At 41.8% G+C, this 17,864-nt stretch overlaps 1 protein-coding gene across 1 annotated transcript in view; it reads left to right on the top strand.

Annotated features, from left to right (window-relative positions):
- The window catches only part of FDX1 (ferredoxin 1), a 142,884-nt gene extending 127,908 nt beyond the window's left edge, over positions 1-14,976 (top strand). Inside the window, exon 4 of the mRNA XM_069202304.1 lies at positions 14,188-14,976. Coding sequence (XP_069058405.1) covers positions 14,188-14,302 — 115 coding nt within the window. The 3' untranslated portion in view covers positions 14,303-14,976. The remainder of the gene's footprint in view (positions 1-14,187) is intronic.
- The last annotated feature ends 2,888 nt before the right edge of the window (positions 14,977-17,864 follow it).

Raw genomic sequence — 17,864 nt, 5'->3', positions numbered from 1 at the left:
GGGTGGACAATTCCCAGGAGCAAGGGGAAAATTCCAAATCCCTAAAACAAGTCAAAGCAAACAGTGACTTCAACATCACAAACCCCCAACACTTAACACCAGTGGGGGGGGGGAGACTTACTGCATGCTACAAAAACTGGTCAAACATAACATCGGACGCATGGGTCCTAGCCATTATCCAACATGGTTATTGCATAGAATTCATAAATTTCCCACCAGATGTGCCCCCAAGAGCACACAAGATGTCCAAACAACACTTAGACCTGTTACAACCAGAAGTCCAAGCATTGTTACAAAAACAAGCAATGGAATTAGTACCCAACCCTCAAAAAGGAACAGGTGTCTATTCACTGTATTTCCTAATCCCAAAGAAGGACAAAACGTTGAGACCCATATTAGACCTCAGAACACTGAATCTCTACACCAAATCAGATCACTTCCACATGGTAACACTTCAAGACGTGATTCCCTTGCTCAAAAAACAGGACTACATGTCAACGTTAGATCTCAAGGATGCATATTTTCACATACCCATACATCCTTTGCACAGAAAATACTTAAGGTTTGTAATACACAGCGTGCATTATCAATTCAAGGTGTTACCGTTCGGGATAACAACAGAACCAAGGTTATTGACAAAATGCCTTGCAGTAGAAGCCGCTCATATAAGGAGACAGCACATGCACGTATTCCCATACTTAGACGATTGGTTAATAAAAACCAGCACTCAGCAACAGTGTCTTCTTCACACGCAATATGTTATAGAAACTCTACACAAACTAGGGTTTTCTATAAATTACCAAAAATCACATCTACTACCATCCCAGTTACAACAATACTTGGGAGCATCACTCAACACACAAAAAGCGATTGCCACTCCAAGTCCGCAAAGGGTACAAGCATTCCAAAATATAACATTAAACATGCAGCCAAACCAACACTACCAAGTGAGGTTTGTAATGAAACTTCTAGGCATGATGTCTTCATGCATAGCCATTGTCCCAAACGCAAGATTACACCTGTGGCCCTTACAACAGTGCCTAGCAAAGCAATGGACGCAAGCACAGGGTCAACTCCAAGATCTAGTGTTGGTAGACCGCCAGACACACTTCTCGCTTCAGTGGTGGAACCCTATAAATTTAAACCAAGGGCATCCATTCCAAGACCCAGTGCCTCAATACGTGATCACAACAGATGCTTCCATGATGGGGTGGGGAGCACACCTCAACCAGCACAGTATTCAGGGACAATGGGACAATCAACAAAAACAACTGCACATAAATCATTTAGAACTGTTGGCAGTGTTTCTAGCATTGAAAGCATTTCAACCACTGATAGCCCACAAACACATTCTTGTCAAAACCGACAACATGACAATGTTTTACCTCAACAAACAAGGAGGGACAAACTCATCACAACTGTGTCTCTTAGCACAGAAAATTTGGAGTTGGGCAATTCACAATCACATTCGCCTAATAGCGCAATACATCCCAGGCATTCAAAACCAGTTAGCCGACAATCTCAGTCGAGATCACCAACAAACACACGAATGGGAAATTCATCCCCAGATCCTACAAGATTATTTTCTTCGCTGGGAAACACCAAAAATAGACCTATTCGCAACAAAAGAAAATGCAAAATGCCAAAACTTCACGTCCAGGTACCCACACCCTCAGTCCAAGGGCAATGCGTTATGGATCAGTTGGTCAGGGATGTATGCTTACGCTTTTCCCCCTCTCCCACTCATTCCTTATCTGGTAAACAAACTGAGTCAAAACAGACTCAAACTAATACTCATAGCACCAATCTGGGCTCGCCAACCGTGGTACACAACGCTGCTTGTCCTATCAGTAGTACCTCACGTCAAATTACCAAACAGGCCAGATCTGTTAACTCAACACAAACAACAGATCAGACACCCGAATCCAGCATCGCTCAATCTAGCAATCTGGCTCCTGCAGTCTCAGAATTTGGTCACTTAGACCTTACACAAAAATGTATGGAGGTCATTAAACAAGCTAGGAAACCTACTACAAGACATTGCTATGCAAACAAATGGAAAAGATTTGTTTACTACTGCCACAATAATCACATGCTTCCGCAAAGGACATTGTAAGTTACTTTTTACACTTACAAAAGTTTAAACTAGCATTCTTTTCTATTAAAATACTTCTCACAGCAATATCTGCCTATCTGCAGATTACACATTCAACATCGCTTTTTAGAATCCCAGTCATCAAAGCATTTATGGAGGGATTAAAAAGAATCATACCCCGAGAACACCAGCAGTACCTTTGTGGAACCTTAATATTGTATTAACACGACTCATGGGACCACCATTTGAACCCATGCACTCTTGTGAAATGCAATACTGAATTTGGAAGGTAGCCTTTCTCATAGCTATCACATCACTTAGAAGAGTAAGTGAGATACAAGCGTTTACTATACAAGAACCCTTTATACAAATACATAAACATAAAGTGGTTCTTCGTACAAATCCCAAATTCTTACCAAAGGTTATATCACCATTCCACCTAAACCAAATAGTGGAACTCCCAGTCTTCTTTCCACAACCAGACTCAGTAGCCGAAAGAGCCTTACTTACATTAGACATAAAAAGAGCACTAATGTATTATATTGACAGAACAAAACAGTTTTGCAAAACAAAACAATTGTTTGTAGTCTTTCAAAACCTCATGCAGGAAATCCTATATCCAAGCAAGGCATTGCCAGATGGATAGTAAAATGTTTTCAAACTTGCTATATTAAAGCAAAAAGAGATCTACCTATTACACCAAGAGCGCATTCCACTAGGAAAAAAGGCGCCACAATGGCTTTTCTAGGGAATATACCTATGACCGAAATTTGTAAGGCAGCCACATGGTCTACACCTCATACATTCACATGTGTTAACAACACAACAAGCCACAGTAGGACAGGGCTGTATTACGAACATTATTTCAAACAACTTCAACTCCTACAGGCTAAGCCACCCCTTTTTTTGGGAGATTACTGCTTATTAGTCTATGCACAGCATGTGTATCTGCAGCTACACATTCCATCGAACGGAAAATCACTTACCCAGTGTACATCTGTTCGTGGCATGAGACGCTGCAGATTCACATGCGCCCTCCTACCTCCCCGGGAGCCTGTAGCCGTTATGAGTTGAATGAAAATTGTACATTTGTAAATAAATACTTTTTTTTTTGATACATATTATGTACATACATACTTACTCCATTGCATGGGCACATTTAGTATATTCACAACTCCTACCTCACCCTCTGCGGGGAAAACAATCTAAGATGAAGTCGACGCCCATGAGCAATGGAGCCGAAAGGGAGGAGTCCCTCGGTCTTGTGACTCGAAAAGACTTCTTCGAAGAAAAACAACTTGTAACACTCCGAGCCCAACACTAGATGGCAGGATAATGCACAGCATGTGAATCTGCTGCGTCTCATGCCACAAACAGATGTACACTGGGTAAGTGATATTTTAAAAATATTTATATTTTCAAAATATATATATATATATATATATATATATATATATATATATATATATATATATATATATATATATATATATATATATATATATATATATATATATATATATATATATATATACACACATACACATACACATACCTACTGGCGCTTGCCAGTAGGTAGTCATAGTTAGGACCTTGTTTCCATAGGAAAATCTTTTTTGACTTGACTATATTTTTAGCACCATTTGGCGAATTTTCATGAAATTTTCCCCCAAAAAGTGTCCTCTAGGGTCTTATGTACGTGAAACGTTTTGGGGTGATCTGTCAAGCAGGGGGGCTGAGAAAAAAGGGGGCGGAGTCAAAAAAGTGTTGCCCTTGTTAATTCCCATAGGGATTTTGAACCAAACTCCAGCCCAAACCACTGGACAGAGTTACATGAAATTTGGCAGAAAGGTAGCTTGTGGTCCAAAAAGCATGCTTTTTTGTTATTTGTTGTAAATCTGTTCAGTAGTTTTTGAGATTTTAAAGAAAATCCAACTTTGTATATCTAAGTGCATAATTAATTTGCAGATTCTCCCAGTCTCGTGCAGAGATTTGATTGCTTGCCAGCACTTCAGAAAGTGTTGGCAGCCATTTTGGGACTCTGACTTAGCTGAGTCCCAAACAAAAACAAAAAATAAAGAGAAGGGGACAGGGTATAAATACCCTGATCCCCTAGCCTTGGTGCAGGGATCCCCTTTGGACCCTGGCAATGCAAAAAAGCATTTTATTCTACTTTTTTGTCATGAATTTGTGGATTTAAAAAAAAAAAAATAATAATAATTTTTAAAGCATGGGATTTCTTATTGTGATTTGGTGTAAATCTGTTCAGTAATTTTTGAGATAATAAAGCAAAAATAAATTTGTATGTCTAGGGCCGTAAATCCAACAGATTTCAGGCTGAGATCTAATTGGCTGACAATACTTCAATCAGGAAGTGCTGGCAGCCTTTTTGGGACTCAGAAGAGTACCGGAAAAAAAAAAAAAAGGGAAGGGGCAGGGTAGGAATACCCTTGGCCCCTTCCTAGACTAGGGATGCTATGCACGTAAACCCAGTAAGCACCAAATTCTAGAGTGAATAAGAGCCCAGACACAAAAGGCCCTGGTGCATGACTCGAGCCAGCACTAGGTCTCCAGAGAGGTATGTGTTAGGGACTGAAGGGAGAACCCATACTCCATAAACTTCTATGTGAGCTGTGGTGCAGTGCTGGCTTGGTGGCCGAGCAGTACTCCACCGGCTCACTGAACTCTGTGGAGTTGTTTTGTGACTCCTCAGAATTCCACAGAGTGAAACTCCATGAGCTCCGCCCAGGCCTAGTTGAAGGGGCATCATCCAATAGAAATCGACCACTCAACTCCAATTTGAAACAGCTCCCTCTTTTCCCAGGTCTGTCTTGAGAAAAACATCCATCCATGTAGCTCCACACAAGATTGAAACAATTGTTTAAATTTACCCCCTAGGCCTTTTGATGGGGTCCCACATGAACCTTGCCGGGACCCAAAACATTTTTTTTTTAGTTTTTGCTTTATAAATCACAGAAGGTCTGCAAATCTCTGTTAAAATTTGGGGAAAAAAATTGTGATCCCCTGTGTCTGTTTAAACTTTAGCCCCCTGGGTGGGCCAGATTGTGGGATCAAACAAAATAAACATATTGGGGAGGGAAACACATGCAGCCCTACTCCCCATGGCCGATTTCATCCCCAAGGACCACCACCTCCCTGTGGCTTGGCCAATGTAAATTAAGGGGTAGGGGGCACTTGCGGCCCCTCTACCCATGGCCGATTTCGGCCCCAGGGACTGCCACCTCACTGAGTTAAGGCTTACTTTTGCAAGAGGAGAGGGGCCACACTGACCCCCCCCCCTTCCTCCTTCCTGGGCCCTTTTGGCTCGAGGAGCCACCACCTCCCAAGGCCAGGCTGATTTTCTACAAGGGAAGTCGTGCGGCCTCCCTCCTGGGTCATTCTCAGCCCCGGTGACCACCACCTCCCCGGGGCAGGCTGATTTGAACAAGGGGAAGGGGGCACGCAGACCATAAACTCCCCAGGCCACCGGTGCAATTCTGATGGAGGAGCCGCTTGTCCCTAGACCCTCCCCCTGCAACCATTGATGGCCCTGTGGACTGCCACCCCCCAGGGCTGGTTCTGTATGCCTGAAGTGCCCACCCTTGGGACATCGTTGTTGGCTTACCCTTGGCAGAGCTTTGACAGCTCCCACCAAGGGAGGGCAAATAGGGAGTCTCCTCCCAGCAAACGGAAGCAGGAAAACTGCTCCCGCTCGCTGGGAGGGGACTTCATCTGTTTTCCTGCCCACTATCATGCGGGTAGGAAAACAGATGAATACAATTCATTTTTTGCTGCTCCCTGCATCCAGGAGCTATGCAGTCTCCCGCTGGAGGTGGGGAGCCGGCAGGGACCGCAGTGGCATTCAGGCTCCCCCCATGGCCCCCAACAGCACACACTGGGTACCCTGGGTGGGGTCAGGGCACCCAACATGAAGTGGCTGGGCCCCAGGGGATGGGTCCCCGGGGCTGAAATCGGACCTGAGAGGTGAGCTTCGTGCCCCATTCCCTTGCACTAATTTGCTGGGCTCCGGGAAAGGGGTCCCTAGGGCACCAATTGGGGAGGGGGCAGGGCGGCTCCCTCCCCTTTTACTAATTTTCTTGGCTCCAGGGGGATGGGGTCTCCTGGACTGTAGTCGCCCACATGGATATATATGGATATATATATATATTTGTAGAATCATGAAAATGAGTTTGACTGCTGAAGGTCTTTCTTTCGTCCCAGGAGTCGGTGCTCATCGAGGATAACGGATCTTTGAACACCAGATAGGATGTAGTAGAACCAAATTTCAATACAAACCAATTAGGTTACACAGTATGACCAATGTGGCCATACTAGGAAAACTCCAGTCAGGGATATTGCTCAAATGTTTCATGATGGGGACAGTTGAAAACGCTATGATATGTGATTGCGTCACTTACTGATGAAGGCAAGCGTGTGCATATGAAGCAATCTCTGGCTTCCATGGTATCTACATACTTGTATGCCAACTTATAATACACATTTGCGGATAAATCTTCTCTAGAACCATCAGTGTGCAGGTATTCCTCACCATTATAGAGGGGATTTTTATCTGCTATGGGGTGTGCAAAACTCGGGGTACTTGTGGATGTAAACTTCTCTGAATCACTTGCTATGGGCAGACTCAATCCAATGGGCATTAATATGATCATAATAACTGTAATATTAAATAATGTAGTTACATGTACAGTTTCAATTTCTGTTCGACTCCATGAGTTCTTTAATTTCAGACCAAAGAAGAAAATTCAAAAATACAATGCGGCTTGAAGGTATCACTGTCTCTTTTCAGTCCTCTTTATTTGCGAGCAAAGGAAGAATTAAAAATGGTCTCTTTAAAGTGCAACTTTTCACAAAAAGTTCATTGAGCTTCTAGAAAGGTCATCAAGTATTTTCTCTACTTGCAAATGTTTAAAAAGGTTCTACTAAAAGTTCAAACGTCTCTAAAAAAGGCACAGTTTCTAATCACTAATAATCACTTCCAAAATGTAATGTCTTGTTTCAAGGGACAGTGAGGTCCCAAAGTTCAGCTCCCCCGCAACTCGAATATCAAACTGGATTCGAATTATTAAAACAAAAGTAATTGGCAGCAAATTATGTTCATTCAGGTACTGAGTATTTTCAGCTTGGTACTCTTTCTCTTTGACTTTCTGTTTACTCGATCCTCAGCATCACGATCACTTTCACTTGACTCTTCGGTCCTCTCAGTAATAGTCGGAGGAACTTGTACAGCTGGCACAGCGTGCTCTTCAGGCCAATTGTCTCTTGGTACAGCTCTTTTATCTACAGCAACTGGTCCTTCGTCAGCATTTGAGCTTGCATGCGTTAATTGATTATGTCTCAAGCCTTCTGTACCATCCACTGTTGTTGACAAGCTCAGACCCCCCCCTCAGACCGTACTTGTGCTGTAGCAGACACTTGTACAGCCTCAACAGCTTGACTAACCTAATCCCTCTCGCTCACTATAACTGCCCCTTCTGGAATAGATGCTGTATCATCTAGGGGACCTGGAATTTTGCACGTGTGTTTAGCATGCACACAGTTAGAGAGACCAGCACACTTCACAGCTGTAGTGGTTATCAAAACCACTCGATGTGGGCCTCTCCAATGCAGTTCAAGCATGTTTTCCTCACATGCTTTTTCACCATGTCCCAGTTGCCTGGGCGTAGGTCATGGCAGATCTCCTGCTGCAGATGTGCTGTAGCTTCTCCAACTTGATGAGACAAAGAACGGATCCCGTCAGCCTGTCCTTTGCACTAATCCAGCACCAAGTAATCTGTAATGTTCACACGCGCATTTGCAGGCTCTGCTGGGGTTAAACCATGTCTTTCTAAAGGTTCTAAATATTGCATCTCTACCTGTATGTGCCTGTACATGATAGTATCTAACCATTGTGACAACAAGCTATTTGGCAACTGCTCTTCCAACATTTGAAACCCAAATATCATCCTCATCTCTCTTGACACAACCTGCTCTAACCCAGCTATGCTGCTATTCTTCTGTCACTTCTTTTTTCAGTTTCTTAACTTCCTACTAACTGCTGTTGATATGTGAGAGGAAGTTTTGACTTGTCTCATCTGTTTCATTGTTCTATTATTCATTAAAGGAAGTACAGCTTAGGACACAATATCTTGCCATTTCAGCTGCATAGGTATTGTCTAAGGTTACATCGTCAGTAGAATTCTTGTGCACTGCACAACTTATCACTGTTGCGGATAGGGGATCCAGAGGAGGTCATTAACCTTCTCTGGGACCACAAATGTCTGAAATTGTGAACAACACGAAAATCATACTGTCTTCCAGTAAATATTGTCACTTTGAGCTGTTCAGAAACACAGAATGCTCTGGTAGGAGCAATCAATTCGGCTAGTTAGGCCGAAAAGGCTCCTTGAAGCCAGAAGGCTTCAGTCACACCGGAGACCGTGCAAACTGCATAACCAGCTCTCAGGGTACCATCTTAATCTCTCAAACAGGAGCCATCAGCGAACGTAACAGTAATTTTCAGTTAGGGGAACATCTTAAATGTCAGGTCTTGGTTTGATGCACAGTTCAGTCACATTGAGACAGTTACGGTCAACCTCATCCACACAGTCATTGACATTTTCAACAGGATTTGGCAATAACATAGCATGATTCAGAACTGTACAACTCTTGACGGTCGCTGAAGGAAGAATCACTTGTTCATAGTGGGTCAGACGCGCACAGGTCAAATATTGCATCTTGGTTTGGGTTAACAGTATCTCCACGGTAGCATGAGAGAAATTGACAAAGCAGTACAAGAACAAAATGCAGAAAGCAATAAGAACACTTGCAAAGCCTAGATGGGATGCGGAACAGAAAATGTGGAGAGCAGATATTATAAAGGAGTCAGAACGTATCCAGCTATTTCAAATGGAGATGGTGAAAGCACCAAACCCAAGACTAAGAAAAAGACAGTGAAGGCAGAAGTAACAGAAAACGAGGATAACAATACAGCAACATATGGGAGTGATTCAGATGATGAGTTTATAAACCATATCCTGATGAATCGTCCGCCTCCGTACCACTCAGTTAAGGTAGGAGCTAGAATTGAAGCAGCACAAAATGTAACCCCGAAAGTGCCAACTGCTCCAGTTGCACAGACCCCAAATCAGATAGTAGCTGACACACCAGCATATTCAATTACTCAAATTCCTGAAGCTAATCAGCCATTTCAGAGTTTTAACACAGTTTAGTCTGTACCAAGTCCTGTTGTGAAACAGATTGTGCCAAATTCCAATGTGAACCAGACAGTGCAGTGACCTTATGTGAATCGCCTGTGAAAAACTTTATTCCGAATCAACCTATGCCAATGTTTAGTCCATTTCAGACAATGTCAAAATGTTACCAGAGTCAAACAGGACAACGTTTTACTACTGTCTTAACAGGACAAAGTGTAGGAGTGCCTCAGAATCAAACAAATCATATGGGTCCAGATACATTAACAGTTCCTGTGACTGTAGGTCTTGTTGTCCCTTTGTATGCTCCAGGTACACCTGGAAGTAATGCACACTCAATAAATGTCCTAGCAGTTACATCTACTGGGATATCACCAATTGGTATGCAGAGATCAGTCTATTCTAACAACTCAGAAATGGAGAGAACAGTTTAGCTTGTTAAACCTGTTAACCCCTACGTCAATGGCAGATCCAGTGACTAATCAGATAGGATTTACAACTGATGCGAGGGTTCCTCAGGGAACCGCAACTTATTTTGTACCCAGACCTGATCAGATCTCAAATGCAAACTACAGCACTCCACAAAGAGCAGTAACCTTTAACACACATGAGAATATGTCAAATTATAATGCTCCCAATCTGCAGAATGTAGGATTGTTGAGGGCAAGAGTATCACAGAATAGCAGTTTAAGTTTCTGATGGTTCAATGCACAGCAGCTGATTGACTGGTTAAATAATTTGAGCCCTGATGGTGAGCAACAGGTATAACAAACTGCAATACGAGAACAGAAGAGACAAGGGAAAAAGACAGATCAGTGAATGTGCCCAGATTGAAACTGGAATTGAATGAAATGATATTAGGAACGTTAGACACATCTCAATTGGAAACCCACACAGAAGATGAACTACAGTTCATGTGCAAAGACAAGCTTATGAGAGATTATCTGAAGTAGGCAAGAAATATGATGTGGATTTAGAGAAATCAAAGCCCTTAAAGAGAAGCTACAGATTGGAGTTTGGCACAAAAGATATTGTCAACATGAGCTCCCCTGGAATGAAATTTCACATTAAGGAATTTATTACATATATTCAGAAATGGGGAGAAATAGACAAGTAGGAAGGTAGATGGGGGAAGAAAAAAGATCCGAAGAAAGCAAAGCCAAATGTGCCTCTGGCAGGAGCAAGTCAGGCTGAGGACAATGTGAAAATAATGCCCATGAAAGAGATACAAGGTGGAGGTTATATTCATGTGCCAAGTAGTAGGAGTGATATTTCGTAATTCACAAACAATTACCTGAGATTGGTAAACTAGTGAATGAAGAGATGTATTTTTGTTTGAGTATTCGGACTTTTATGTTGAATGGGCAAAACACTATCATGCAAGGTGTTTATTTCATATGTGGAAAGAAAGTACTAAGGGCTTCAAATTGTGCAGGTCTTGGAGGTGGTTTCATGTCATACAGTGTCCGCCCCAGATTGTCTAGAATTCTCATGTTAAAAGTCCCATAACAGGAACATGCAAAGGCACCTTCTTTCGCAGTAATCTTGCACCATTGTTCAAGCCACAAACATGCGTGAAATCCTTTAACGGATGATACGTAATGAACTGGCGATCCCTCGGGTGGGGTCTCTATACCTTCTCTAACTGGAATAAACACATCTTCTCTTACTGCACTCTTTAAAGCTTTTAAAAATGACTTTTTCTATCAATTCAACTAATCACAATAACTTCATTTGAATCAGGAAGTAACTTCAATCTCGCAATACTTCCCTTTTCATGTTCTCAACAAGTAGCAATGCAGCATCGCACCATCCAACCTATACCATCGCCGCACACATTGACGTGTCACTCCCTTCTTTTCGGCAATGCAGTCGCTTCGCAGTTGTCTCTCACACACACCTAATGCAAAATATTGCTAGCAAAAAACAACAATCCTCTCTGCACAGTAAAAGGTATGAATTCAAACACTTCAAAGCTGTACGGAGATACACTTTCCGGCTGTAGCTTTCACAATAGCACAACGAGTAAAACTGACCAGCAATTCTCACTCCGGTTGATACAGATCCTCCATGTGCACTCAGGGCTCACTTAATATCAACAACTCACACTCACTCATGGAAACCTATTTGCACTGTCAAGGATGTCTCATAACATGTACCTCACTGCAGACAATGAAGTAATCGTGTATTCTACACTTGTGCATTATCCTGGTATCTTAGGCCATGACAGACCCGTCTCCAACAACCACTGACATTTTTTTTTAGCAAAAAGCAACAAAATCAAATGAGTACGACGACTCTGCAAAACACTTCACAACATCACACTTTACCGCAATCTTCAGGCCAAAAGCAGTGCAAGTGCAAAACCCTACTAATACACTGCCGTCTCTTGCAAGAATGATGCTGGAACTTCATCCGACTTCGGAATGGACCATCGGTCAAAATTCGAGGTGGCCAACTTTTGGACTTGGCAATCGCATGGGACCAATCCGATATCTCTAGCCCTATACTTGAATGGTTCTCCCCCTTTTGGGATTCCATTCCTCTGCTACCAGATCTGCAGGAGCATCTTCATCCTTCGAAGGAATCAGTGCTCATCGAGGTCAACGCATCTTTGGACCCTGCACAGGATTTGGTAGAACCACACAACCAATTTCAATACAAACCATTTAAGTTACACAATGTGACTAATGTGGCCATACAAGGAAAACTCCATAAAGGAATAAAGTTAGAGGATTTATTACAAACGTAAGCTCAGAGTCATGTAGATAATTCACTAGACAAAGTTATAAAGATACAGAATCACCAAGGTTTGACTAAGGCGACTAAGTAAGCTCAAATGGACTAACATTAGGTGAACTAAACATTTGACAAGGACAATGCAAAACTTCTACAGTATAAACTGAAGTACGAAGAATAAACGTTGCTCATTTTTAACAAGCATTAGGGCAATTCAAATCATCAAAGTTCAGTTTGGCTGGGCACAGGAAAGCATTACAGTTTAGCCAAATTAGGTAACAATTGGGGCGGAACATATGCGAGCAAAAGACAAAAAGGACAAAAAGAATTTGGAAAAGGGTAATTTCGGGCCACAGATTTCTAACTAAGGTGAGAAAAAGATAGGTAAAAAGGGAAAACATCAGCATGCCAGAAGCTCGGTCAAGAGCCTTCTTTAAGTGTTAGAAAACACAAACTCTTTAAGTCTCAGCAAAGCATTTCAAAGGGACAAAGGCAGAGAGGAAGATACCTCTCCAAGGGGCTTGGCATGCAGGATTCCTCATCTCCGATCTGACAAGCTCTGACATTAATCTGACCAAAGTCCTGTTGGGTATCGATATGTCAAAGTTCATACAGCAATGTGATTTGTCAAGGCAACAGTTCATTTGATGTTGAAGGTAGGGGTGCATGGTAAACTCCACTCCGCCCGCGGAGTTTCTTGAGTTTTTGACACTCTGCGCTCCATTTGGAGATTGACAATCTCCGCCCACCGCCGGAGGAGCGGAGTTTACCGGTACGCTCGCCACTTTACACATGCATGCAATACAGAATATGGATATACTCTATCCAGTTGCCAGGCAACATTTTTTAAGTCCAGAACAGGATGTTCCTTTTTTTGGGGGTGGGGGGAAAGAGAGAGAGAGAGAACGAGAGAGAGAGAACGAGAGAGAGAGAGTACAAGAACACGAGAGGGACGTACCTCTACCAGCTGTATTGCTAAGTGTTATCCACAGACCAGAGTTACTAGCTGAGAAAACAGCCCTCTAGTTGACAGTGGGTCCATCTCATTGAGGCCCTAGGATTTTACCAGGACACGGAGTCAACGTGATGTTTTTAATATTGCTGTATAACATAACATTTTTCTGGGAACTCCCAGCCTGATGACAGGTTATTTTCCAAGCAACCAGATATACTGAAGGTTCCAACACTATATTAAACTGACAAATTAATATTTGTGGATAATTTAGTGCATTTACTAATTGGCAATTTAGTGCTAATTTGCAACAAAATTTTGTTTTCTAGAACTTTCTCGTTGACCAAAAATGTAAAGTTGGTTTTTGGGGATGAAAATGACATTTTCTGGAAATGGCAAGGACATGTTTAATAAAAAGTGTATTTACTGCATTTTTAAAGCTAATATTCATGTGACAAGACCCGTTCTGTTTTGGATTTATTGCTGAATTTATGGCTACTATGAGACATAATTTATGAAACATTTGGGGGCACTTGGTCAGCCTTTACTTAAATTATCACCGCTACATTAATCTGCTATCTGTGGCCTGGGTCTGGTGCAGCTTGAGATATATAGGCGTTTGTGTATACATGCTTTTTTAAACTATCTGTAATCTGAGCAGTAGCCATTCTGAGTAGGTTGTGATTATAAGATCTGTATTTTCATTTACAGTAGTAATAAGGTATAAAATGATCTTGGACATTACATGAAAACAGGTAAAAGGTTGATTTGGAGCACGTTTTTATTCATTGTGAAAAATAAATAGGAGAATGTGTCATATTGTGTGACCAGATTACTCGTATGTCAGCATTTTCAGCATCGCAACAGCCTTTGTTCGAAAAATGTGTCCTAAAGTGCAGTTTTAACCGTATGTTTTTACAATTTTCTCAAGAGGACGGGAACCTCTTTTGGGGGTTAAATCGCTGGCTTATCTCTCTGGATACTTCCTGTCATCCCAGCAGTTTGAGAATTCAGTAGAGGGTCCCGGTCATCAGTTTAATGAGTATAATGTGGCCATATTGCTGTGGTCATTGGGCCAATTTACAAAAGCACTTTTGACTATGGGAAGTGGTACTAGATGAGTCCTCCTCAATGTACACTAAAATGCCTCTCTTACACGTTCTTACGTGGAAATATGTTTCTCTCTCCAGATCTCGACTGGGCTGCCAGATCTGTTTGACGAAGGCAATGGAAGGAATAACAGTTCGAGTCCCAGAGGCTGTTGCAGATGCTAGACAGGCTGTAGATGCCGAAAAGAACCCTTAGTAATAGATTGGATGACTGCGTCTCGATTAAAAATTGACTTCTGTTTATAGGTGGAAGCATGCTTATTTATAATTAAACTTTAAAGCGTGTAAGTGCATACAAAAGTTGCCATTTGTATATATAGAGATTAGGGTCTAATCATTTTTAAATTGTTCTTTAAATAATCCGAATTTTGTATGTCTTATTATTCCAAAACTATGCAGTGGTATATTTGCAATTTATCACACTACCTTTTATGAAGAAACTTTGTGCACAATTACATTTTGTAATGAAAGATGTCATTACGTTTCCCCTGATTCACTTAAAAAGACGTGTCACCCTGGTCTCATTTTAGTGTCCGGTTCTCTCCGTGATTGCATTCCCAAAACCGGCCAGGCTGTGAATGTTCTAGAATTGGCGCAAGCTGTGGCCTTGCATTATTATTTTTCTGTTTGTCCTGTTGCCCTTGATCATTGTGTAGATGAGAACATCGGGCTCACGGGAGGCGCTACACGTTATCGGAGTTGAAAATAATACACAGTGGTTAATGTAGGAATAAATAAATAGGACTTGATCCTGTGCTTATTATTAGGATGTTAACGAAAGTACGCTAGAACAAAGAGTACCATGATTATTTTAATAATATACGTTTACAGATTTCTTTATTAACATTTGCAAATAAATATTTACATACATTTTGTGTGGTGTGATTTTATTTTTGTGCATATTTATTTCTGCCTTACTCTTGCTACAGTCATTTTGATAAATCTTCCTTTAAGGCGGGCAGTAGACTTTTTGATTCCATGGGCAAAATACATATTTGCTATCCCCACCCCTGGCATTTGATGTTTCAAGTTGGGATTAACACTGTAGGAAGACGTCTAGAATTATCTTGCCATAGCGCAGGCCCTAATGTCCATATTCTCTTTACTTCTTCACTTCAGGCTGAGCAATGAGTTGTAATGATTCCTATTAACAATACGTTGAAGTGACACGGAATTACCGCCCTAATGGGGTATTTTATTTTTAATTTACTGGAGCCCTGATTTACTAAAGTTTCTCACGAGTACAAGTTCTGGCGTTGACTCCTATTCTAGCCAGGTTTCCTAGAAAACAATTACTTTCTGCATCCTCGAGTTATTGTGCGAGCTGTTTTTTCATCACAGAATCTTCACTGAATTCATGAACATAGAAGGCGCAACCCCAGAATCTTTATCTCTCCTTCCCTGTCCATCTACTTACCTAGCTATCTAAGCAGTTTCAAATGGCAAACGGGGAAATTCAGCAGATGCAAATGTCCAGTCCATAGAAGCAGAGCACAGATTAATCATTCAAGTACCTAAGTGCACAGGTTCCTTACACGGATTGGGACATTTCCCCCTTGCTGGTACGCTTCAATTCCCTGGTATGGTATTTCAGGCTTTCCAAAATATGTCAACCTTTCAGCCTTGGTATGGAGAAACACCATAAGATTTTCAAATTGGAGCCTTGCCCCGCAGCTATAAAGTCTCACTGTGTGTGGTTGTCAGCACAGCTTCTGAGTTGCCACCTTTTTCAAGCTGTTCTCCAAATGACCAAGCCTCTGGTGTATCACAGGCGTCTTACCCATCCGCTCTATACTAAGAAAGGCACACTCAGGCTTCTCAACGTTCAGGAGCGTCAAACAGGGGTCGATGGCTCCCCAGATGCCTCGCAGATACCAAACTACTTCAGTACCTACAAATACTTTATTGAGCTTCGCAACGGCAGGCAAGGGGTTAGACTGAAAAAGCAGCAATTAGGACTACCTCACCGATCACGGGAGAAGCTAAACTTCAACCAGGCACAATATGTTCCAACAAGGCAACCGTTTGCCTATTAGTGTAAAAGTCAGCAGTCGCCAGCTAGCTTGGTCAATGTTGCAGCTTTTTTCCTTTGGTCTTTTCTTTATTTCTTACTTGTGGTACTTCTAAGTTTTTTTTGTTTTGTTTTGTTTGTTTTGTATAATGGACTAGGAAGCAGACTGTGTTTTCTTGCAGTTTGTTGATATGCACTTACCATCGTGCATTATTAGTAATGTATTTAGTATGCTGTTCTTGTATACTGATGAAAGCTGAATACGTTATTTTACCATATTCACAAGCTCTTCTTAGATGAGTTGCTCCCCCCTTTTCAGCATTGGGGGTCTCAGCAAAGTGTGCTAAGATTTGCTTTCTATTCGCAAAAATATTGTGTCTAACTTTTTGTAAATCCAATATGGAGAGGGACAACCTATTTTCCATCTCGAATATCCAGAACATCAAATCAGTTTCCTGTGATGGGCAAGCAGGATAGACAGAGGTCTGAAATGCTGGCCTTGGAGCAGCCCACGGGTTTCCTACCTGCAGCCACAAAACCAGTCCTGCATTTTGTGAGTATGAATGGTGTTTTCTTGACAAAGCTCAAGTTGTAAACTGCACTTTGGTTCCCAGGGGAGTTCATCTGCTTATGCTAACATCTATTTGGTCTTCTACGCCATAATGATGCAGTCATCTCCATTAGACAGCTACTTTAAATACAATGAAAGCTCACTCAGATTATAAACGACATTTTATAGTGTTTTATAAATGTATGAAAAATGGAAATTGGGACAGAGCTTGGAGGTGAGCATGATAGTTACCTTTCTGAAAGCGTTTGATGCAGCTTCCACCTTTTTAGGTCGAGCCTAGACAGCGCGCATTCTCTGTCTGGAAGACCTGTTGCATGGAATATAGGCATTTGCTCCTGCCTGCCGCTGCCTTCACTTCCAGTAGGTTTAGAGGCAGTGACTCTCTTGTTGTGCAGCCTGCTAAGTGGTTTGGCAGCCGATACGTCACTTCCTGTACTTGGCTGAGAAACACCAGCCAAGTACAGTTTACTTACGCCTGGAATGTTTTTCTGTTGTTTGAAGGAACTATTTTTCTTTGTTTCCTGCCTCTCGTGTTTGTCAGTAAGCACTCTTGTTCACCCGAACAGTTCATTTTGCACGTTTGCCTATCACTTGGTCCTTACTCTACATAATCGGTCATTACAAGTAGTTATGTTTTACCTGTGTTTTGTGCTTTTTTTGTTGCTTTATATGCATGAAATCGAGCTAGGAATGAATCGTCAACATCAGCTCTCCCAGCACAGCGGGGGAACCAATACTACAATATTCACTGCACTCTGGGGAAACTCAACCCATAATGCTTATCAGGCATTACTTTTGCCACATATTTTTGCCCACAATTCAGCCTGTGGTGGTCCTAGGGCAATGGGACCACCACCAGTACATTCAGAACGATGTACTCTTTCTTTTCAGTCCACCTGTGGGTCACACTAGGTGAGAGGGGGCTGAAAATGTAACCTCTTCCACCATTCAATGCAGATTTACACACTGACTCCACAGTTAAATGATATTTAAATGGCCTGCTAGGCCTGAAAATGTGAAATACACTATGCCCTCAAGGGCCTGATTATATGATTACACTGCAATATTATCTAAAAAACATTTGTATGTGATTATGCCCTCTAGGGGCTGAATATATGTTTACATGACCATGTTTCTTCCAAATGCTAATTTTACTGTGGTTCTCTATAGGGGCTG

The sequence above is a fragment of the Pleurodeles waltl genome, chromosome 8, assembly GCF_031143425.1.
Source record: "Pleurodeles waltl isolate 20211129_DDA chromosome 8, aPleWal1.hap1.20221129, whole genome shotgun sequence".
NCBI lineage: Eukaryota > Metazoa > Chordata > Amphibia > Caudata > Salamandridae > Pleurodeles > Pleurodeles waltl.
Note: the sequence above shows the minus strand (reverse complement) of the source record. Positions and strands in the feature narration are given on the sequence as shown.